The following is a 22,962-nucleotide window of genomic DNA, read 5'->3' as shown; positions in this document are numbered from 1 at the left end:
GGACCCTGCAGGTTCCATGCAAGGGAGAAGCAGTTGGCCATCCACTGTGTTAGCTCAGGGCCATGGCCGCCCTTCCCCTCCCAGGGGAGGAGGAGAGAAGAGCCCATGGCACTCCCAGACACTGGCTAAACCTCTGTGGAGACACAACAGGAGCTCCCTTGTTCTGGTCAACACCATGCCAGACGTCATCTCAGACACTTGACAGGGAGACCAGACACTGGTCCTGGCCCAATCCCAGCAGAAACATCTGATCATCTGATTAAGCCTGATGAGCTTGGGCTTCACTCGCATGAGCTGGGAAAGAGAACAGCAGGCCACCCTGCTATGTCAGAGCAAGGGTGGGATGCCCAAGGGGGCGGGAGCAGATGGGATGGGGAGGGCAGACACAGCCCCAGGGTGGGACTGGGGGGGTGCATTTCCCAGCATCCCTCTAGCCATATCCATTCCTGGGATCCCCACCAGGAGCATGGCTCCTGGGCAGTGCTGTCTGGGTGTGTGGCCGAGGACTCTGTCATGCCACTGTCTCACAGTGTCACTGGGACAGAGAGAAAAGTTTCCTGCCAGTGCCATGAGGGGCCTCCCAGTGCTGATGGCCTGTGACTCAGCTGGAGCCTCTGGCCTTTCAGATGGGCATCTTGGGAATCCAGAACATTTCTCTAACTCGAGAGTTTGAGACGTGGCAGTGACATCGGTGTCTCTCTGACTCATGGACCTGCTGGCAGGCTGGCTGACTTTAGGACCATAAGTCTCCTAGGACACATCTGAAGGAGCCAAGGGGTATATAGGAGGGGAATGATCAGGGAAGGAGGGTTAGCTTAGGAGAACAGATCATATCAGCCTCGGAGTCCCACACGTGGCTCAGCTCACGGCTGCAGAGCAGGCCCAGGTATGCTCTGGAGAGATGGAGGTGTGAGGTTGAACCCCCCATGGTGGGTGGGAAGCCAGGTTTTTGATGGGCTGCAAGGCCCTGTCATCAGCATGTGGTACCCATGGCACCACAATGCTGTATTGTGTCCCTGGCCACTGAGCCTTTGGTGCTAGCCGTGCTTCACAGCTATGGGCAGCATGAATACCACTTCCCTCATTTCCCAAACACCATCCTCCCTCCGGATGCTGCTAGAGTGGAAGGCACAGGCTGCGCACACGCGTGCAGCTACCGTGGGACAGTAGTGATGCCACTGCCGGGTCTCTCAGCAGCACCCCCACAGCCAGATAGGAATCTGCTGGCAGCATTCTCTGCTGGGAATACAAAGGACAGTTAGACACACACACACACACACACACACACACACACACACACACGACTCCCTGGGAAACTCCAGCCTCAGGTGGGATAGTCTGTGGATGAGAACATTCTAGAAACTAGAAGCTCAGCTTCCTGGGAACAGAGCTGACCGCCTGCCCCCACAGCAGCTTGGGCGGGACAGCCAGGTGGAGGCCCAGGGTGTGCCCAGGGTGTGCCAGGCCCTGCTCTGCCCCTCGCTTCTGCTGATGACTGAGGCTTTGTCGCTCACCACCTTCTCCCTCTCCCTTCTTGCTTGTAGCAGTGTGGGGTTTGGGCCCCACCCTGAACGGTTCCTTCTTTCCCAGGGCCTCGAGCAGGGGAGCTGATGGAGCCACAACCAGAAGGCCCCACATCCAGAAGGGTTCTTGATTGCCAGCATTGTTGGACGTGACAGTGACTGCCCCCACCCACGCCATCCCTGGGGAGCAATGGCGCCCTCTGTCCTTCCTTCTGAAAGCCTTGCTGGCTCCCTTGTTGCACCTGCTACCCAGGCTAGCCCTCACTCCCACCTGTCTACTGCCAGGTGACCTCAGCGCCAATCACCTGCTCCTGACTTCTCCCTGGGACTCTGCAAGGCCATCACCTTGACTTTACCCAGCAAAATGTCTGCCAATCTTACATACTTACTGGAGAGGCTTGTATGCCCCCGATGCATACAGGACCAGGGCACTGGCCTGCCCTTCTGCACCTACACAGCTTTGTCCTCTCTGGCCCGACACACACCCCATGCTGCCATGGCCACAGTCACATCTTGCCCCTAGCTTCTGCTCAATCCACGCTCCCTTTGCCCTGCTCCTTCTCCTGAGCCCAGGAGTGCCATGTTTGTTTGTCCTCTGAGTATTTAACAGAGATTTCTCTTCTCTTCTCCATGTGGGCAAAGAGGCCCTTTATTGTGTCTAATACGGGCCTAGGCCTGAGGATTTGTGCTGGGGATGGAGTTTTGGGTTTCTGTTGGACATGGAAACTGCCAACGATGGCAGCGAGCTGTGGGTAGGGCAGGGCTGGTATGTCCTCCTGGGCTGAGCTCAGCCTGTGACAGTCTGAGAAACCTCCATTCACCCTTGACCTGGCTGACAGCTGTGGGTTGGCTGAGTCCAGGGGGTCCTGTTGTGGTGATAGACAGAAGCTGCCTGCTCTTTGCAAACAAGGGTAGGTACGTGCTGGGCAGACCGAGATGAAAAGAGAGCCTGTGTCCCCAGCTATTAGCCCATTTTGAAGCGAAGCTTCTGCCAGGAAGGTGGAGCCGCCGAACCGGCTTGGCAGCAATCACACCCTGCTCTGCTGTGCCCTGTAAGTTCCCACCAGGGCCACCTGCAGCAGTACCTCTCCCCATGCCCTTCTCATGGGCACCCAGCTGCGTGGGTCCTGGTGCCCCTCGGGCCTGGGGAGGGCTCTCCTGAGAGAGGACCTTGGCACCAAACCCCTCGAGAATAGATGCTCCCCCTCCACCCTGCTATTTTCCGAGCACCTGCCATGCCCCACTCTGTGCCCACTGAGGGACTGTCCAGCCGGGGGCACTCAGCAACCCCCTTGCATCTGACCAGGTGTGGGGTGGTAGGTGCAGCTCTGGTTTCCAGAGGCATCTCTGCTCTGGCCCTTGCAGGGATCTGAAGGAGCAGGTCTTCTCCAGCAAAGTGCCTAGGAGGGGGCCTGGGTGTGGAGAGAGCCCCAGAGGGGCAGGGGTGGCTGCCGACTCAGCAGTGTGTGTCAGCATAGCAGCCAGCAAGGCGTGAGTCACCAGGGGTGAGACTTCCATGCTAGGAGGGCCTGATAGCTGTCCCTCTGGGCACTGCTCTGTCATGAGAATCTGGGGGTCCCGCCCTCCTTTCTCTGCAGTCAGGCTGCATGACCAGGGAGGCCCACTGCTCAGGAACACCCACTTCTGGGCTAAGAATAGTCTCATTTTGGCCTTGGAAGAGGCTAAGCCTCTGGGCAGAGGCTCCAGTGGCTGTGATGTATTGGCAACTCATAATGCCCATTCAGGAGACAACCCTGGGAGCCATTGGGCACCCTCTGTGCACTCCCAGATAGTGGCCAGTGATGCCCAGCTCTGTGTCTGCTGAGGGCGGACATCCCAGCAGACATGTGACCCATGCTAGGTGTGGATGTGTCTTGCCCCTTGCATTTTTAGGATGTGAAATAGATCAAAGTTCTAACACTCCCTCCCAAGGGTCTAGACATTATCGAGGTCTGGTTAAAAAAAAAATTGAAGAACAGAAATGGGCAGGCCAGGATGAATAAACAGACACATGACGTGGATCATGGAGACAGGATTTTTACTGGATTAACTGGACCCCGAGGAGAACAGTCCCATAGGACTCCGGACTGGAGCAGAAGGTCCTGGGCCTGGCTGGGTCCAGCAAGGATCAGAATCTGGAATGAAAGGTGCACACTGACTACTTGGGCTTCAGGCTCTCTATCTGTGGGCATGTAGGAGGCAGGTCATGTCCCTAGCAAGGCCTGGACCCCACAGCACACAGCATAAGCTAAAGGTTGGTGCCCGGAGCCATCTGCTCCTTTGGCTAGCTCCAGCACCCAGTCCTGTGTGTGAATCCTGCTCCCTGCTTCACTGCTGAGCTGAGGGAGAAGGAAAGTTGCAAAACGTGTCTCTGGCCTGTTTGTTCTGCACACATGCCTGGCAGGCTCCCCCCAGCTCCCAGCATGGCCTGGAAACTAGCAAGTACAGCTTCCTACCCAGGTAGCTCTGTTCTGTTCCAAAAGGAAAAGCCACCTCAGGAGAGATAGTAGAAAACCCCTGGCCCCAGCCATGTCTTCTGTACGGGCATTTTGCTTGCCAGGAACCCACCAGGCTCTGTAATCACAAATTCTGATGTTCAATCCCAGAGGCCAGCTTGACTCCTGACTGGAAAAGGAAGAGAAGAGCGAGCACTTGCCTGCACTCCCCAACAGCTCCTTGAAGAGCTGACAGTGGACGGAAACCACTCCTACTGCTAGCAGTCAAGAACTTTACGTAGGGGGCCCGGCGGCATGGCTCAGTGGCTAAAGTCCTTGCCTTGAATGTGCCGGGATCACATATGGGCACCGGTTCTAATCCTGCAGCTCCACTTCCCTTCCAGCTCCCTGCTTGTGGCCTGGGAAAGCAGTCGAGAACGGCCCAAAGCTTTGGGACCCTGCACCCGTGTGGGATACCTGGAAGAAGTTCCTGGATCCTGGCTTCGGATCGGCATAGCATCATCCGTTGCGCTCACTTGGGGAGTGAATCATCGGATGGAAGATCTTCCTCACTGTCTCTCCTCCTCTCTGTATATCTGACTTTCCAATAAATAAATAAATCTTAAAAAAAAAAGAACTTTACTTAGGGAGGGCATTGTCACTTGGCTATGGTCCCCATCCTTGGGCAGCAGATCTTCCATTTCAAGATGAGCTCACAAGCACATGTGTACACACATGTGCATCAAATACACACACCTGTGTACACAGGGCACCCACTCACATGCACACGCCCACATGGAGATTCCCAGACTCACACTTCACCTGCCTGCCTAGGACACACGGCACTTTGTCAGGAGTAGGTTCAAGTGTGCAGAGGGCATCCTGGACCCTCCTAGCAGATGTGGGACTGCCCACTTTGCAAAGGGGCTTCTCCACTTATTGTCCTGTTGCAGCCATACACACACACCCCTGGCCAGCGAGGTACAGGTGGACAGCAGCAATGTCATTCTCTGTGAGCATTCAGGTGCCTTGAGGCTTGGTCAAGATGCAACAGACGCTGGCCCAGGACTCAGCTCTCTGCCTCTCCCAGGGTTTGTTCTCCAGTCACACAGGAGGTGACACAGACAAGTCTAACAGCAAAAGCTTTAAAATGGGGCAATTCTGCAGGTGTTCCACCAGCCCCTCTGGCCAGCTGCTGCTTCCTGATTCCCAGAGGACCCTGGGCTCAGTCCTCAGGCATGCCTGACTCTCGTCTTCTGGGTGATTCTGGGAGCTCATATGTTCGGCCATGTGCCACCGTGCTCCTTGCCCAGGGATGGAAAGCCCTTGGTCCCCACGGACGCCTGTGGACAAAGAAACCTTGTGGTACGATGATTGGTCTGTCCTGCCTGGGATTGCAAGAGCAAGGTTACAGAATGGGGACCCTAGCCATAACCTGCTCCAAACATATCACTGAGCAAGCCCAAATTGGGCAGAGAAATGGACCCCCTTCCCCTCCTTTCAGACTGAGTCCTGAAGTCTCACAGAATTAGTGAAGTCTGGCCGAGCTTGTCCAGGTCAGAGAGTTGAGTTCCCCTGTTCCATGCCCCTGATGTGGTCAGGAGTCAGGGTTGAGCCCTGGGCTGGCCTTTAGGACTCATTTAGTCTCTAGCACCTGCAGGACCTCCTGGGAGCTTACTGGGGCCCCAGGTGGACACCAAAAGGTAGCCTGCAGAGCCTAGCACTTATCTCAGCAGAAACACCTCCCTTTTAATGCCACGGTGGGAGAGGAGAGCGGCCAGGAGCATGCCGCCTCAGAGGGCAGGAGTCCAGCGGGCTGTGCTTGCCTTGACCCTCGGCTCTCCTATCCGACCTGCTGGGCCAGCTTCGGGACAGCCATCCTAAGCCACCAGCTTATGATCCACTGTCCCTGAGTGCTGCCAAACAGCCCTGCTGGGGATCTTAGGCGGCACAAACCACGTAGGAAGCCCTTCCTTTGCATTTGGAATGCAGGATCGGAGACTGTCAAGGTTTCCTTCCTGAGCCCTGCCCCTTGAAATTTCCTGCCAGGTAGAGAGTGTGCCGTTTTCATGGTGATAATTACTCCTCCTTCATACCAAAACTTACTGCTTTTGAACATCTGAGTGAGTTATCCAAAGTTTCCTTTCAAAAGAAGCACACAGGAAGTCCAAAGTGACGCCACGAGGAATCAGTAAACCACAGTCAGACATAGATGACAGCCATGTGTGCCCCTGGCAGCCAGGCCAGTGACAAGGGGCCAGGAGATCCCACCCCGCTTCCGGTTCTCCCTGCAGCGTTGGGCAGCCACGCCGCCTCTCTGAGACTTGGTTTCCCCGACTGCAAAGAGCCCTGTGGGCTCCTGACATTTGGCAGCCTGTGACTCAGCCCTTGCCAGAGTCACAAACAGCTTCCTTCGCAGCCGATATCAGCCCCGTCTTGTCCCTGGCCCGACCACGCCCTGGTACCCGTCACACGGGTGGGTGGGGAGGGCCAGGGATCCTGCAAGCCCCACGGGCCACTTCTCTCCCCATCTGTGTCCCTGCTGGTCTCCTCCCCTCTCCCCACCCGACGGGATTTTTGTTTTTCAGCTGAGTATGCGCTCTGGCTCTTGGGGCAGGCAGGCCTCGGCAGAGACATGCCAGGGCCCTGGGGGGGAGGCTGAGCTGAGCCTCACCCTGGCCAAGGGTTGGGGCGGGTTCTTCCGCCCACTCCCGAGGGAGTGCAGCTACATTTGGGTGTCTGGTCCCCATGACAGCTGAGCCAGCAATGGGAGATCTCCCCATGGGGGCTGTGCCCCCACCCGGCCCTCCTTCCTGTACCTCTTATCCCTGCCCTTCCACGCCCCTCCCTCCTCTCACTCTTCACATTCTAGGACCCCGCTACTGAACCCCTAGCTCAATTTTGCCCATTCTATCTGGGAGGTCATGGTCAAGGCCCTGGCCTTCTCTAGCCGGATTTCCCCCTGCAGGTTATGGGTGGGGTGGGGGTGGTCTCAGGGGCAAAAGGGTCTGTTTAAGTGCAAAAGGGCTGTTCTCACACAAGGATGTTAAACGATGGGCAAGTTGACTGATAACCCAGAACCTCAAGCCACAGCACACCTGGGACTGCAGCTGGGGAAGCATGCATGGACGTCTCGTGGTCCCCACCCCTTCATTTACAGACCAGGAAACTGAGGCATGAAGAGGCACAAGGCCCTGTGGGCTGCAGGTTGAGCTTTTAATTATGCCCTCTCTCATCTGCTCTTTGCTTTCAGGATCTGTTGGTTGAGTTGGCTTGTTCTTGTGAAGCTGGAGGGGAGGTGGAGAAGGGGAGAGGCTTCAAAGAAATTCCACTCACTTCTTCTGGCACAAAACAATAAGAGATATTTCCAATCAACATTGATGACCCTCAAGTCTCCTCTCCAGAGTCACAGAGGCTCAGCTTGGAGCATGAGAATGGGCCAAAGAGGAGAAGCAATGACCACAGCACCAAGAAGCTCCCTTCTCATGTTCTCAACGGCCTCACAATGCTCCACAGAAGGCGCAGGTGTTCCTGGCCTGACCACATGCCCAGAGCCCACATGCAGGCACTGCAACTACCTACCAACCAGCGTGGCTGAGGGGTTCTGCTGAAGGAAGATACAAAGCAGGCCCCAGGCATCTCCAAGGAGGGTGGCAATCCTGCCTGCAGACACTCTGGAGACAGTCCCTGCTGCTGCTTGCATCCTGGGCTGCTGACATCCCCCCTGCAGCTACCACGCAGAGTCCTTGACCAGGGTGTCCCTGCCTGAACACTGTGACCACATTGCCATGGCCTTCCCCTGTCTTCTTACACCCCATACCTGGACAGAAACAGTGAATTCTCAGCGGGGTTAGACGACGCAGCATCTGCCCCTGCCTACATCCTTTGTGGGGCAGCTCCCCAAGATGCCTGACCTGGTGGTCCAACTCATGAAAGACACCACTTGCACTTACTCCCTGTTGCCATGGCCTCCTCCCTTTGTAGGCCCGCAGTGCCCACCTTGGTCACTCTGACTTCTCTGTCTTATGAAAGGGCACTCGACAAGGAGACCAGAGCTGTGAGGAGGTGGCCCCAGCACCTGCCTGATCTTGCTGGTGGTCACCTGGAGACCTGGCAGGGACAGAGTGCCCTGAGCCCAGCCCCCATGCTGAGGGCCACAGAGACTTGACATGTCCAACGCAGAGCCACGCCCACCTTGATACTGCCAAGGAGCGCCCTAGTAACAGATGTTGGCCTTGGGTTTCGGGAGAGGCGGCCTCCAGGGCAGAAGCCTATTGGCAAGAACAAGCCAGGGGCTCCTGCTGTCCACCCCGCCAGCTCTTCTCTGTTCTCTTGGAAGTACATCCTGTCTCTTGGCAGGCAGGCTCATTGCCTCTTCTTGTTGGGTGACAGCCTGGGGCCCCAGTGGGACCCTGCTATCTGCCAGGGCTCATCGTCATGAGTCAGCGGCTGGCAGCTGCACCCTGTTTGGTACACATGCACCATTGCTCCCTCGTGGAGCCCAAGTCCACAGCCTACTCTCTTGTTTCCTTCTGGACATTTTAGAAGACTGAGGCCCAGCAGGCAGCTGTCCAAGGGACTTGGCTCAGAGGGACCTGGACTGCAGCTCCCAGGGCTGAGGCACAAGGTTGGGGTTAACTCACAGTGGTTTCTGAGCAAAATGACTTGCTCTGCCTCAGTTTCTCCTTGGGAAAGGTAGGACATTCTACTACCTCTCCATGCTGCTGCAGGGGCTAACAAGCTACAGGTTCCTGGTGCCTGGAGATGCTGGGGTGGAAGCAGAGAGCAAAGGCTGAGACATTGACCCATCTGTGGGGCCTGAGACAGGGATTCTGGACTTAGGGAACAGTCACTGGCAGGCTTTGGCTGACCACCACCCCATCTTGGATCCCCAAGCCCTACTGAGACTAGAATCCAGATCTCCCACTGCTGACATAATGTGTCTCTCCCACCACCCTCATGCTGTCTTTTAAAGCGGGGGAGCTTTAACCCATTTTTGAGATGGGAGAGCTGAGGCTCAGCTGGCTTCAGAACTTGCCTACGGTCGCAGAGTCAAAGATCATGAATGGAATGTGGACTTCAAGTTGCTGAGCAAAGTCTAGATTTGTCCTCCCATACCAGGTTCTCTCTGGGCACAACCTCCATCGCCTGTGCAGTGGCAAGCATGGTCTCTTTCCTCTCTCTTGGCAGCCCCTCAAAGTACCTGTCCCTTGGCTCCTGTGGATACACAGACAGACATGGCTACCGAGCCTGGAGGGCGGGAGATGGAGTGCTCTACCAGCACCAGGCTGAGTATGGCCATTACCAGAAATGGCCTGCTCCAGACCTGCTGGCTGACTGTGCCCACGGAGATTCTCTTCCCTACAGTCCAGCCCCTGATCAAAGCATGTTCAGGAGGAGCTGCTCGATTTGGAAGCAAAAAGCCCCTTGAGAGCCAACACAGATAGAAAGGGAGATTGTCACCCGATGTCAGAGGTGTTCCCTTGTCCACTAGTCTCAGCTTCAAGGCACACAAGCCCATTTCCAGCTTGCAACAGACAGCCTCTGCCTCCCAGTGGCTGTAGTTCTCTGTTCCCACTGTCTAGTCTCAGTTGACCAAGAGAAAAAGGTTAAATAACTCAGCAAACAAGGGTCCCAGATTCTCCACCTGCCCATATGTATATATATATATATATATATATATATATATATATATAAGGACAGGTAGCTATATTTGAATTTCAGATCAACAAGAAATGACTTTTAGGAAGTATTCCCAAGCAGTACATTTTGTGACCTTTTGTTAGATGCTCCCAGTAATACCTACAGCCAAACAATCCTGGTTGGATCTAGGAAGAGGAACTGCAACTGCTCACTTGTGTTGGGGCTGCTGCCACTCCAAGGGGAGGGGAACAGTGGGTTATAGTTGGAGGAAAGAGTGGGATATGGATTCATGGGACTCCTGCATGACCCTGGAAACATGACTGCAGTGTTAAAATATGAAGACTGAAGAAATACGTCAAACGGCTGTCACTGGAGCAGGTGCTTGTGTGGGAGTACCTGAGTTCAAGTCTCAGCTCAGCCTCCTGACTCCAGCTAACCAGCAACATGCACCTTGGGAGGCAACAGGTGACCACTCCAGCAGTTGAGTCCCTGTCTCCCACCTGGGAGAGCTGGATTGAGTTCCCAGATCCTGGTGGTGGCCTTGGCCCAGCTGTGGGCACTGCGGACCATTGGAAAGTAAAAGAAGAGAGCTCTTGCAACAGCAGAAAGCCTGTTAGGAAATGACCATCATTCAGAGTGCAGACGTCTGGGGCAATGGAAAAAAACAGGAGGAGGTTAGGGGTTAGGAGGTCAGGGCCACTCCATGATGAGTCAGCTGTGCAGCCTCAGTGAGTCACTTGTGTTCTCTGGGCCTGAGATTCCTCAGCCGTAGAAGGTAGACCCTGCTGGGGCCCTACTGCCCCAGTCTGCTTCTGGCTGGTGACAGCAGAGTTCGATCTGCCTGACTGTCGGGCCACACAGTGGGGCTGCAAGGTGCCCAGTGCTCCACCTTCAGCCCCTTGCCTGCAAACAGCTGGTAGGGAGTACAGAACTGACCTGAACGCGAGCTTTCTTAGGAGCTGTCTTTTCCTTAAAGCATTTGATGAATTCTGTGTGTCAGATTAACTTTGTACCACGTTTTATTACAGGATTTGCTATCTTCGTTTTCTTTATTTGTGACTATAGATCATAAACAGTATGATGTTATTATTTTTTTAATTAAAAGGCTACTGTGGGGCTCAGCATGGTAGTCTAGCAGCTAAAATCCTCACCTTATATGTGCCGGGATCCATAGGGGTGCCGGTTCTAATCCCAGCAGCCCCACTTTCCATACCTCTCCCTGCTTGTGGCCTAAGAGAGCAGTCAAGGACGGCCTGAAGCCTTGGGTTCCTGCAACCACGTGGGAAACCCAGAACAGGCTTCTGGCTCCTGGCTTCAGATCGGCTCAGCTCCAGCCATTGCGGCCATTTGGGGAGTGAATCAGTGGATGGAAGAGCTTCCTCTCTGTCTTTCCTCTTCTCTGTATACCTGACTTTCCAATAAAAATAAATAGAGCTTTAAAAATTAAAGGCTACTATGACATCGATATAACTACAGGGGGCAGGCATCATGGTGCCAGTGGGTGGAGCCACTGTGAGGACACTTGAATCCCCGATGGAGTTCAACATCTGCTTTCATCCCAGCTTCCAAGTAATGCATACCCTGAGAGCAGTAAATCACAGCCCAAGTACCTGGTCCCCTACCTACCAACCACATAGGAGAAACTAGAGTGGGTCAATCTGGCCCTGGTCCAACCAAAAGTCACCATGACAATGCAGGAAAACTGGCTTTTCACCTTGGCCCCTAACACTACATGGGAACATTTTCAGGGGCAGCTGAAGGAGTGCAATGACGGGGAAGCAGAGACCGCCCCCCTCTCCATCCTTAGGCTGCCCTCTGAGCGGTCCCAAGCTCAACTGCAAGTTCACTTTCAACACTGTCCCTGCCACACGGTGTCATAGTGATCGCCAACACACAACAGTGGGCAGGGTGCACAGAGAACGCTCTTGGAGAACATGAAATGTCACTTCACACACGGCCATGCCCTCTGTGGCTATCTCTGCCTCCTCAGGAAATGAGGCCGTTCCATACCAGGTGTCTCACAAACAGAACAATCCCCCAGGCCTGGAGCAGGAGAGCAGCCCCCCTGCTCCCTAGCCTGGGACCGGGGCGGACTTTGCCAAGCTGGGCTCAGCTCCCAGCTCCGGGATCTTCCTGCTGCCTTGGTGTCCTCCCTCTGTGAATCCCCTGTGTGCTCAGCCCTCACCGGGTTCCCATCGCCTCTCCTGAACCGAGAGGAGCCGGGACTTGCCTCGGCAGCTGCCCCGCCATGAGTCACGTCTACAGCGCTGCCAACCAGAGGGCCCTGGGGTGAGGCGAGGAGAGCGAGTCTCAGCGGCTGCTACGGAAGGCAGAGGGCCCGGTGACCTCACCGGGGGCGGAAGATGCAAGACCTGGCACAGGGTGGCCGAAAGCTCCTTTCTTACAAATAATGTCATTCCCATTTCGCAGAAGGAATCACTGATGCCCAGAGAGGCTAGAAGGTTCATATGAAATCACAGACCTCTAGGGACCCCCAAGCTCTGGGAATGGCTATGGGGTCAGCGTGAGTCCCCACTCTGCCTGCTGCCCAGTGCTCCACTGTCCTGAGTTTGCCCTGCATCACTAAGACCTTGCTCTGCACCTCAACCTTTGTGTCAAACCCGCTTCACACCTGCTCTGTCAGCTTGTGGGGCTCAGCCAGATGTGCATGTCAAACGCGGCGCGAACCTTGCATTAGGAGTCGGGCCAGCAACCCCAGCTCATTCTTCCCTTCAGTCCTCAAGCTGTGATGTGCAGAAACGATGTGACCTCCAAAGCAATCTCCAGGAACTTAGGAAAGACGTGATTAAGCTGATGACCCAGAATACCCACCTTGTACCTTGCCTGGGACCCTGAGACCTTCACTGCTCAGCACTGTGCTGAAGAGCAGAGTGGCTCACCCCAATCACTGGACTCTGGGTGCCACCTAACCCCTTAGCTCTGACTTCAGAAGAAAACGATGTGGTCACAGAGTCCCAAGAGGCACTCACTGCTGGCACAGTGTTAGGGCTCTGTGACCACCTGTTGGCTAAGTGGACTGGGATCATATAGAAAGATGAACCAGGAATCAGGGATCTAGAACAATCTCTACTTCTTAAAAATAGTCTTTAGACTGATTGTAATCGTTTTTTTTTCCATGCCCATCAATCCCTCTGAGCCTGATAATAACTCAATAAAACAGACTTTGTTATAAGGAAGAGAGGGCCCAGGGTGGAAGTGACTTGCCTAAAATCTTGGGGACTAACAGAGTTAAGGTCTAAACCTACTTCAGATTCCACACACAGCCTGTCACACAGGAGCCACGGCAGTAGACCTGTCCACCTGCTCTCAGGGGTCTCTAGAGCTCCCCCTTGGCCACAGGCACACACTGCAGACAGAAGACCCTTCATGCTGACCACATATGGGTCCAAAGTATTCCAAACCCTCTCAAGTCCATAATTGAATCAAGACATATTAGAAAATGCACTTCAAAAAAAAAAATGCTGTCACTTGAGACATTCAGAAACACCCAACCAACTCAAATGTGAGGCCACATGAGCAGCACCCCCCAGATTGATGTCCAGGCTAACCGCCTTCATCAGCAGCAGTGGGCCTCAATTCAGGGACCACAACCTGCATCGCTCTTCTTAGCAATCAGAAACCCTACACCTGCCCCCTTCTCCCCGACATTCCAGTTCTCTCTGAATGGAAGCAATTTCTCACCGGGTATCCCCATGAGCCGTTTCCTGCCTGGAACTTGGAGAAGTAGCTGCTCCGGCTGGCGGTCCCGTAGTTGTTGTAATTGTCGGCCAGGCCATCGTACATGGAACCTTGAGGACAGAGGCACGGGGTTAGGTTGGGGAATAAACATGATCTTCACCCTGCCCTCCTCCCCAGGGCACCACCAAGCCCATGGAGGAGGGTGGCTGTGAGCCCCTGGGTGGGGACCGTGGAGAGCAGGTGGCTCACTGCCCTCACTAGCTCCTCTCTCCTTGGCCTCCTCAGGCTGGGCCACTGCTGACGACTTCGGGTAGGGATCTGTCCTGAGGTGGGTGGACACCTACAGGGCAGCAGGTGGCTCGTTGGGACTTGGAGCACTGCCATTCCAGTCCAGGGAATCACCACTCCACGCTCCACGAGGATTAGCTCCCCACCCAGCGAAGGCAGGCAGGATCTTGATATTCCAGGTGCAGCACTCAGATCTCCTAACGTGGCCATGGCCGACTCCAGTCCGATTCCTGTCTGGGCTCTGGATGTGGATGGAAGCCCAGCCCCTGCCACTGACCAGGGCCATCCGCCCCTTCCTTCTTGCCCAGCCTCCAAGGCCCAGTGAGGGTTAATGAATGTTTTCAGAATGCGTGGACACCCTCAAATGACAGGCTCCAAGCAGTGTCATTAGGCATAAAGTGGCTTTGAATTACAGAAAGTAGAACTGGGTTTAGGGCTCATGGTGGAGGGGGCGGTATGGGAGGACAGTGGGGAAAGGGAAGCCTGCCTCTCCTTTCCTGTTCACTGGATGGAGGGGGCCCTTTGGGGCAGCCACAGCTCCACACAAGCTGGTCCGTCCCCCGTCCTGCTGTGCCTGCACATGGTCCATAGGGACACGCTCACCATTTGGCTCTGTCACGTCCCTTGCTGAACCTATCTCGTCATCTCAGCCACAATCAGCAAATCTTGCTCATCTTTCAAAGCCACGCTCACATCTTCATCCCCCCAGGAAGTTTTTTTTCTGACCAGTTCTGCTTCTGAACATGCTGCTGTCTTGCTGGCTGTTCCCTGTTGCACACTGCCCAGGGGGCAAGGCTTGCTCCCCTTCTCCTGTCCAGTGTGACCCTTGGGCAAGGAAAACTAGTGGGGTCCAGCGAAAGTCTGAGAGGTATGCATTTTTTTTCTAGAGTAATGGCTAAAACAGCTCCCTACCTTATCCCCATCAGAAAGCCTGACTGAGGGCAGAGGGTTTCATGGTGAGCTCACTTAGTTAAGTTGGCCCTTCCTCCTTGCCACACCCCCTTGAGGCTTGCAAGGCTCGGTGCTGGGGCCATCCACTCTGCCCAGTACCAGCCACACTTCCCTAGTCCCCCCTCCCACCCCCAGCCAGAAGGCACTGCCCTTGATGCCTTTTCTCCCAGGCAGAATAAATGGACATCAGAGCTATCAAGCTGGGGCAGGCACATGAAGGTGCTGAAATCGACCCTAGCTGTGGCACCAGGGCAAGCTGCTTGCCGTTTCTGGACCTGCGCTCCCTGTTGTGGAATAAGAGGAGCCTGGTCTTGGCAGGCACAGGCTTTTCTATGCCCTAGATGGCATTCAGAGCGGCCCAACTTCTCCCACGACAGGGCTAGGCTTCCAAGAAGGAAGGGCAGATGTCAAGGGTCACATCGCCCTCCTTTGCTGCCTGTTCCAAGACCCTCCCAGAAGCTTCTTTAGCCTGACACCTGTAGGAACCGCCCAGCCCCCTTGGCCCCCTAGAGTGAACCCACCTTGTTCTCTGCTCTGGCTGCAGCAGCTGCTGCCTTTTTGTTTTCTCAGGAGGCGTTTGGGAGGGGGTTGCAACCAGGCACACACACAACCAGGACCCTGAGTGGCTAGCAGCCAGGGCTTGTGCGCCTACCCTCCAGCCAGCCCACTTCCACCTTCCCTTCCAGAGCTTGGCAGGCCAGCATTCACTTGGCCCCTGCCTCAGGAACGGGTATTTCTCACTCAAGGGCAGGTGTGGGTCAGCCAGCAGCTTCCGGATGGAAAATCCAGGGCGGTGACAGATGGGAGCTCCCAGGAGCCATGTGAGGTTGTGAGCGGGAATCCTCGGGCATGGCTGTAACATCACTCCTGTTCCATGCCATCACAGGGAGAGGCTCCCCCGCCACACACTGCACCTGCTGACTCCTGCTGGCACCTACCTTCGCCACCAGAATGTGAGGGACTCTGCCGAGAACGAAGGGTGGGCACCCAGGTCCCAACCATGACTCTGTTGCAGCTCTCACGCCTCACTTCCAAGCAGCCCGCAGAGGCACCCCCTGGAGTCCTGTGTGTGGGAGCCTGCCTGGCTCTCTGTGAGAGGAAGGCTACCAACATAGCAGCTGGCGATGGGGGGTAGACATTACACCTCCCTGGCAGGCGTGCAGGTGGCAGGTGAACCGTGTCAGTAAGAGGACTGTTGCCAAATCAGAAGCCATTTCCCCTTTCCCCATGCTGTAGTACCTGGCTAGGGAGCAGGTATCCTCTAAAAATCAAGTCCAACTGCAAGAACAAGGGCTATGCAGAGTCCGCATGTGGCCATCTGGCCTCTAGATGCCTCTAATACTCACTTCTGGAAAGCCTCGCTTGATGAACAGCACCTGGTCCCATCTCCTCTCACACCCTTCCAGGCTCAGCCACCATGCACTTCCCTTAGCAAGTCCCACATCCTGGGTTCCTGAGCACGGGGCATTGCCCAGCTGATGCATCAGCTCTTCTCCCCTGCCCAGGAGCTCTGACTCAGCGACTCTACTTTATGCCAGATGGGACCAATGTTCTTGAAGTCCACTCAGCCAGGCCTTCTTCCAGCCACAGAGGTCCCTGGTGGGCGGAGTAACTGGGTCAAGGGAGGGCTGTATGTAGTTTCAGATACCAAGGCTCCCTCCCTGGGGAGGGTCCTTAGGTCCACGGGTGGGAACGGGGGTGATTCCAGCTCAACCTGGAGACCTGTCACTGGCCTCCCAGCTGTCTTCACCAGACAGGCCTCTACCCACAACACAAAAGTGGCTGCTTCTCCATCAAGCTGGCTGTCTGCCTAACTTGGGCGTCATTCTCTGGAGGCATTTGCCCACCTGCTGAATGCCAAAGTCCAAGGGCAAATGACTGCTACTTCCCCTCATATACAAGCTGTTCTTGTTTTCTGCCAGTGTTTCTTAGTCCCTGGAACCCTGTCCCAGGGTGGGCATCAATCCCACAAGATGCTTCCCCCTTGGTGCCCCAGACAACGACAGGCTGATTCTTTTCTGTGTCCCAGGGTGTCCCTCTCCCTACCTGGTGCTATGCTCACAGAATCTCTGAAAACAAAGGCAGTTCCTGCTCCCAGGGCTGTGGAATTCTCAACATGGTGTGGGGCACACAAAGCTTCATGAGGTGACCCATCCCCCACCTCCACGGTTTCAAGCCCGCCACACCCACCACACCTGAAGCATTCTTTCTCCTGGGCTTAGCTCATCCCACTCCTTGCAGTCACAGCCTAGCACAGAGACCTGCTTCTCCTCAATTCGGCCCCACCCAGATGGGAGCAACCCACACCCTGCACCACCACCACATCAGCACTCTGCACTGTGGGTTCTCCGTGGGGTGTGGCTGCCGCACGCTGTGTGTGTATGCTCCCCAAGAGCAGGGGCTGGGGTTCCCGATCAAGCTGGAGCTATCTGAAACCAGGGGTCATCTGCCTCCACTGGATCACACTCCATCTTCTTCCCAGCACAGGAAGAGAGCTCCCCTGACATACATAGGAACCCCACACTTCTCATGGCCCTTCCCTTCCACTTTCTCTCCCTTACTGGTTGGAGAATACATAGCTGAGCCAACTCTGGGTCCCCCTACCAACTTGCCGAGTCTGCCTCCTGCAAGGCTGACACCTCTTCAAGCTGTGGTTATACTTGGACCAAGCCCACCAGTGCCAAGAGAGAAACAGCCAGTCTCTCTCCATTTAAAATACCTTTGCTCCTACCTCTGGTGCCCAGGGCTGGGTTGAGAACTTTGGTGTGATACAGGAGACTCTCCTGAGGCAACACCCGGACAGATATCCAAGAGTGCTGGGCTGTGTGTGAGGGACAAATCAGATTGTGTGTGTGGCCCTGGGGAGCATCGTGTATATATGCACAGGGTGGGCACGGCAAGGAGTTCAGTACAACCTCCCAGCACTGGGTAGTTCCTGGCCCTCTGCTGCATATATGAATACAACAGAGTTGCCTGGACGTTCGAGCACACGGTGGCGCCTCTCTCTTGGCAGCCTGCTTGGCGTCACCACTCCACCATGCTCTCTGATCTGGGCCTGGCTGCCACCGAACCGGAGGACTGGGTGGAATGCAGGAGCTGCTGGCAGGACAGGACTGGCACAGGGGCAGGGCCAGGGTGAGAGTGGACAGTGACTGGAATGGGAGTTGGTTGGCTAATCTGGCTGGGACTCAGGAAAAAAAACCTGTCACTATTGACTACTGCACTAAGTATCCATAAGTGTACATGAGAGAGGTATGCAGTGTGATTCCCTAGGCCAGACGGGCAATGGAGCAAGGATTCAAGCTTTGTCTCGTGGGGAGTTTACAAAAATCCAGCTGTCCTGGGTGTCCACACTAAGTCACAATCTCTGCACACAGGGCCCAGGCAGTCTCACTTTTAGACATTCCCAGGTAATTCCTGAGACCCACGAAGCAGAGCTGTTGGTTGTGGTTTCGAACGTTTGCCCGGGGCTTTGCCCCAGGGGATACCTGGCATGGTGGCAAGGGTGTCTGCAGGACACCGGCAGGCAGCTTGGGTGAATGGTTTGCAGAGGAAGGAATAATGGGCTTGCCTCCAGAGAGTGCTACCTCAAAACTCTGATTTCAGTCCACCTCTGAAAGACACAGACCCCAAGGGAGTCAGGGACTTGTTCAATGTCACAGTCTGCAGGGTAGGGAGGCCAGGCTGAGCCCTGTGACAGCACAGGCTGCAAGGTGAAACTTGTGTACCTACATGTGTGTGCATGTGTGTGTAAATGTTCACATGTTCTATAGACACAAGTGTCCATGGATGTTGCATGCTTGGCTAGCCTGCCTTTTCCTGTGTGCCAACATCACAGATGTTGTAGGGGTCACACCCCATCGCAAGGGCACCTCCCTGGTTCTGAAGCCTAGAACGTAGGTCACTGAGCTATCCCAGCTGGTATGTGGGGAGAGGACTCTGTGTTGATGAGGTCTCTGTCAGCCAACTGAGCAAAGGGGCGGACCCAGAGCAGCGGCGTTTGCCGCACACCCCCTGGAATACTCATCATGTTTTGCATGTGTTACAACAGGCCTCCAGAAATTCCAGCCGGAGCCCCAATTTCCAGCCAAGATGTGTTGTGAAGGAACAGAGGTGCACTCCTCGCAAGTCTAATTGGTATGTTTTGCTCCTGGGAGCAGCCAAGCACACACGCCCCCTTCTGTGGCTCCCACCTCAGCTGTGCAGCTGCGAATTGCACCCCAGGGTTCCCATGGCTGCTTAGGGCCTGTGAGCAGGGAGAGTGAGCAGACCCTGTGCTCAGACCTGCATCCCTGGAGACTCAGCCAGACCCAAGGGCAAAAAAACCCCACCGAAGGCAGGGACTCAGCGCCAGCCTGCTCTCAGGAGGGCCTGTGAACAAGTACAGGGGCCTCACCTGTCCCAGTGTCACCCCAGGTCCCCATTTCTGACCAGAGGGAAGTCGAGGCTTCACAAGTTTAGGTGGGAACAGGTAATTCCAAGAAGGGAGGAGGAGGGAGCTCCAGGCTGGACAGAGGCAGGGAGTCAGAGGCCACGCCCAGGGCACTGGCGGTGCTAAGATGTTGGGAAGAGGTGGACCCTAGGAGGAACTAAGTGCTGTCCTGGGAGCCGGGCATGTGTGGTGTGCTCATGGCGTGGGTGAGGTATGTGGGGCTGAGCTGAGTAAGACGTGGACTCGGTTTTTGGGAAGAGATTCTCAGATGTGAACAAGGCTTAGGAAGACCGGGAAGGTGGGAAAGCATCACCTTTCTGGCTGGGTGGGTGGTGTATCACCCTCCCCCTTTCCCAGGACTCCTGGAGGGTTTTCCCCACTCACAGGGAGACCAAGGGACCCTCACAATGACCTCTGACTGCGGCCACGTCCCCCTCGCTTCCTCTTGCTTCCTACACAGTCTATGAAACCAAGTCCTCCAGATTCCCAGCTCACACAGAGACACCCTGAAAACAGCACAGTGCAGTGACACTGCTGGGCCCGTTCAAGGTCATGGGCATGTCCAGAGCAGGCTCCTCCCACAGGATCTCTGGGCATACCAAGATGCCCTGTTTCCTTCTCAGGGGATTTCAGATGGGCAGGCTCCTCCCACAGGGGGTCCTCCCAGCTAGTAGGGGGCTCATGGCCCTGCTGCTGACCTCCAAGAGTCCAGCCCTGGCAGCCAGGGTCAGGGGAAAGTGCTGGCACTCCTGAACCACCAGTATGGAGCCAGGGTTTACAACTAAGGGGGCCCTGGGTTGGATTCAGGGGGCCCCTTGGGGAATCAAAAACTCCAGAGAAGCCAAATTTTTGCTTTTGGAGGAGACTAAAGGAGAGTCTGAACTGGTCCAAGGGACATGGGTTAGGGTGTGGGGCACTGTCCTTCTCCAGCTGCCAATTCTTTCCCCGTAAGACCCTGCAGGCTGCTGGCTGGCAGGAAATGAGAGCAAGAGAGAGCAGAGTGAATGGAGTCGGCCCAGAGCAAGCAGGGAAGGCTTGGGCGTTTCTGATGGGAAGGTCAGAGAAATCTGATGGAAACAAAGCCAGAGAAACCAGAAACACCAGCTCCAAGCCACCCAACCGCCTCTTCCAGCTCGGGTGCCGCTGGGGAAACTGACGCCCTTTGGGAAGCTCCCCAGAAACGGCAGGTAGGGGAGGGGAGGCACAGCGACAGCCACAGGTTCCCCCGGACACTGTCCTGAAGGGCAGGCAGACATCAGAGTCCACTGGCTGGCATCGAGGCCCCATCAGATGGATGTTACCCTCGAAGACCAAGGTCACAAACAGTCCTGCCCAGCCCAGGACGTCCAGCTAGCATCCTCCCCGGCAGGCGAAAGAGGGAGCATCTGTCCCCAAACCCTGCCCCAGCAGATGTGACACCGTCCTGGTGCCAGGAGCCAGGAGTTCAGGCTACTGTGGATGGGGGAGAGCAGCAGTGGACCGAGCACCTCTCTCAAAGAGAGGTGCAATCCAGCCATGCCCTCCACTGGGGCTACAAGTGTGACACTTGGTTCTTCCTGGCCCCAGGCAGGAAGACAAAGCAGAGGAGCCAGGGGCCGTGACAGGGACAGAGGAAGGGCCACCCAGCAGCCCAGGCCCTTACGTCTAAGGGTGGGAAATCTGCCTCTGCTCCCCTCAGCTGTACCCAAGGGCAGCGTGAGAACACAGGCAGAGTGAGCTGGCACATGTGTGGCTGTGTGTATGTGTGAGGGGGAGAGGGTGGACAGCCAGGGGTCTGCCTCTTCTGTCCCCTCCTCTTACTGCTCACTGCCCCTTGCTCCCTGAAATGGAGGCTGACCTGTCATAGTTTTAATAGATACAGTCTCTGTTAACATTTTACTCTATTTGGCATATATACACAAATACACAAGTCGAGGGTTTGCTGCAGTTCTTAGCAAGAACCCCTCGCGTCACAGTTCACAGTGTCTGGTCTAAACATCCACAAATGCCCCCGTCAGGGGTTGCACCTTGCTTCTTGAGTTTCAGGGCTCCCACCCTTTTCTCCCAGCCTCCCTCCCCAAGGAGACCATGTCACTCACAGAGGTGGACATTCTGGTTGGGAAAAATGCCATTGGGGCCCAGCCTGGACCTGGAGGATCGCCCACCTCCAGCCACCTCAATGTCCAGGAAGGGGCTCTCCTGGGGCCAAGGAGGCCAGGGAGAGTCAGACCAAGCAGGGTTCTGCACCAGCTATTGCGGAGCCCCTTCCCGGAGATGACCAGCTACACAGCACCCTCCCCTCCCCTTCCCTCCGCTAAAGTGCAGCGAAGTCCCAGGACTTATCCGCGCTCCTGGGACTCACCTCCTAACTCAGTGCTGGGTGACCCCTCACCCTGCCTGGCCAACGTTCAGGTAGGATCAGGAATCCCGCTTAGCTTGAGCTCCGGGCACCGCCGGTGGCGAACTCAGGAGCACATCCAGAAGAACGGGGGTATCGGGTGGTGCACAGCGCTCCGCCTTCAATCGCCCCCCACCCCGGATCCGAAAAGAAAGCCTAGTGGAGGAATCCAAGGTTTCAGGCCAAGACCCTCAGTTTCCTGGCTGACTGGAGAGAAGCTCCCGACGCGATCCCGGGCGAGCCACCGGCAGCGCCCCATCTCCCGCGCGCGCGCGGTCCAGGTCCCGCCGCGCCCCCTAATCGCCGCCGCCGGGGAAAGGCTGCTGGCGCTCGGCGGAGACGCTACCCGCGGCGAGCAGCCCCCAGATCTCCGACCCTTCGGTTCCTACAGCCCGGCCGAGGCGCACTAAAAAACGCTCGGAGCGCGCGGGCGCAAGGCGTTTACCTCGGTTGGAGTGGCTCAGAGTGGAAGACTGGGAAGACTTGGACTTCTGCCGCTTGACCGTCATCATCACCTGTTCCTGCACTCGCTGCCGGCCCGACGTGCCCGTCTTCATCTTCTGATCGGACGGCAGGGCCAGCGTGGAGTTGTCTTGGTCCTGGAAGCATTCGTACGCCAGGGCGGTCTTGAGCGGTGAGTGGTTCATGGTGGCGGGAGGTGCGGGCCGGCCGGGCGGGCAGAGCAGCGAGGGAGGGCGTGCGGTGCAGCGGGCGATGGCAGCGTGCTCTTCTGGTTCTCAGCGGCTCCCTATGGCCATAGAGTGAGGCTCCCGGCAGCTTCTCCTGGCGCCTCCAACCCGGCTCGTCCCTCGGTGGCACTGGCGAGACCCGCCCTCCGCCAGACAGGATATACCACCCCCGGCCTGCACCTCCCACTCGCCGGCTGCGCGCCGCCGCTCGGACGCCCGCCGCAGGGCGCTGCGGCTGCGGGCCCAGCGCTCTGGGGGGGCAGGGCTGCCAGTCCCCAGTGCTGGACGCTGAGACCTGTCGGCCGCTCCGCCTTTCCCTCTTTTAGCGCCTTGTGACGACGGGAGGCCCTCGGAGACGCCCTGTTGCTACAGTGTATTGGAGCAGGCACTCCAAAGTGCTCAGCTTGGCGGGGGGGGCCCCCCGGGAGACTGCACTCTGTCGGCCAACTCTTTCCCAGACCTGGGGGGGGACGGAAGTGGGAAGGTCAGATGCATCTCTCTCCGCAGGAGGTCATGGCAGGTGGACACTCAAGCACAGCTCCTGCCTTAAGGGGGGTGGGATACTCAGTTTTGGGGCAAGGGCAACTCATTCTACTTTAGCGGGGTGGGACCAGAGATGGGGCACGAAACTACCAAGTGTCACACTGACCACTGGTGAGTGGCCTCAGACAAAACACCTGGTGAACGGTGGGTCTTCTCTGAAATGGCAACTTACAGCCCCTAAAGCAGTGGGGTGTGTGTGTGTACACACAGGTCTTCAGAAAGTTGGTGGGAATTACATGCAATGAAAAAACCTATGGGACGATTTCAAATTTACTTGCACTCCAACTTATTATTGAATTCTGTATTCTACAAACTGTTTGAAGCACCTTTGTTGGGGCCTCAGTGCAAGCTGTTTATGAATGGAGAGCTAAGTGAATGCTGG

General features: G+C 56.1%; 1 protein-coding gene across 2 annotated transcripts in view; it reads right to left on the bottom strand.

Annotated features, from left to right (window-relative positions):
• Positions 1-22,222, bottom strand: part of PKP1 (plakophilin 1) — a 35,425-nt gene extending 13,203 nt beyond the window's left edge. The window contains exons 1-2 of one of the 2 annotated variants that reach the window (XM_040985215.1): positions 21,794-22,222; positions 13,304-13,410 (exon numbers count right to left, since the gene is read on the bottom strand). In XM_040985215.1, the coding sequence (XP_040841149.1) occupies positions 13,304-13,410; positions 21,794-21,995 (309 nt within the window). In that variant the 5' untranslated portion in view covers positions 21,996-22,222. The remainder of the gene's footprint in view (positions 1-13,303; positions 13,411-21,793) is intronic. The other variant, XM_040985214.1, reaches the window with a different exon arrangement.
• Positions 22,223-22,962: the final 740 nt, after the last annotated feature.

Source organism: Ochotona curzoniae, unplaced genomic scaffold, assembly GCF_017591425.1.
Source record: "Ochotona curzoniae isolate NIBS_2020 unplaced genomic scaffold, NIBS_Ocur_1.0 contig_430, whole genome shotgun sequence".
Taxonomy (NCBI): domain Eukaryota; kingdom Metazoa; phylum Chordata; class Mammalia; order Lagomorpha; family Ochotonidae; genus Ochotona; species Ochotona curzoniae.
The sequence above is the reverse complement of the archived record's forward strand: the minus strand, read 5'-3'. Positions and strand labels throughout refer to the sequence as shown.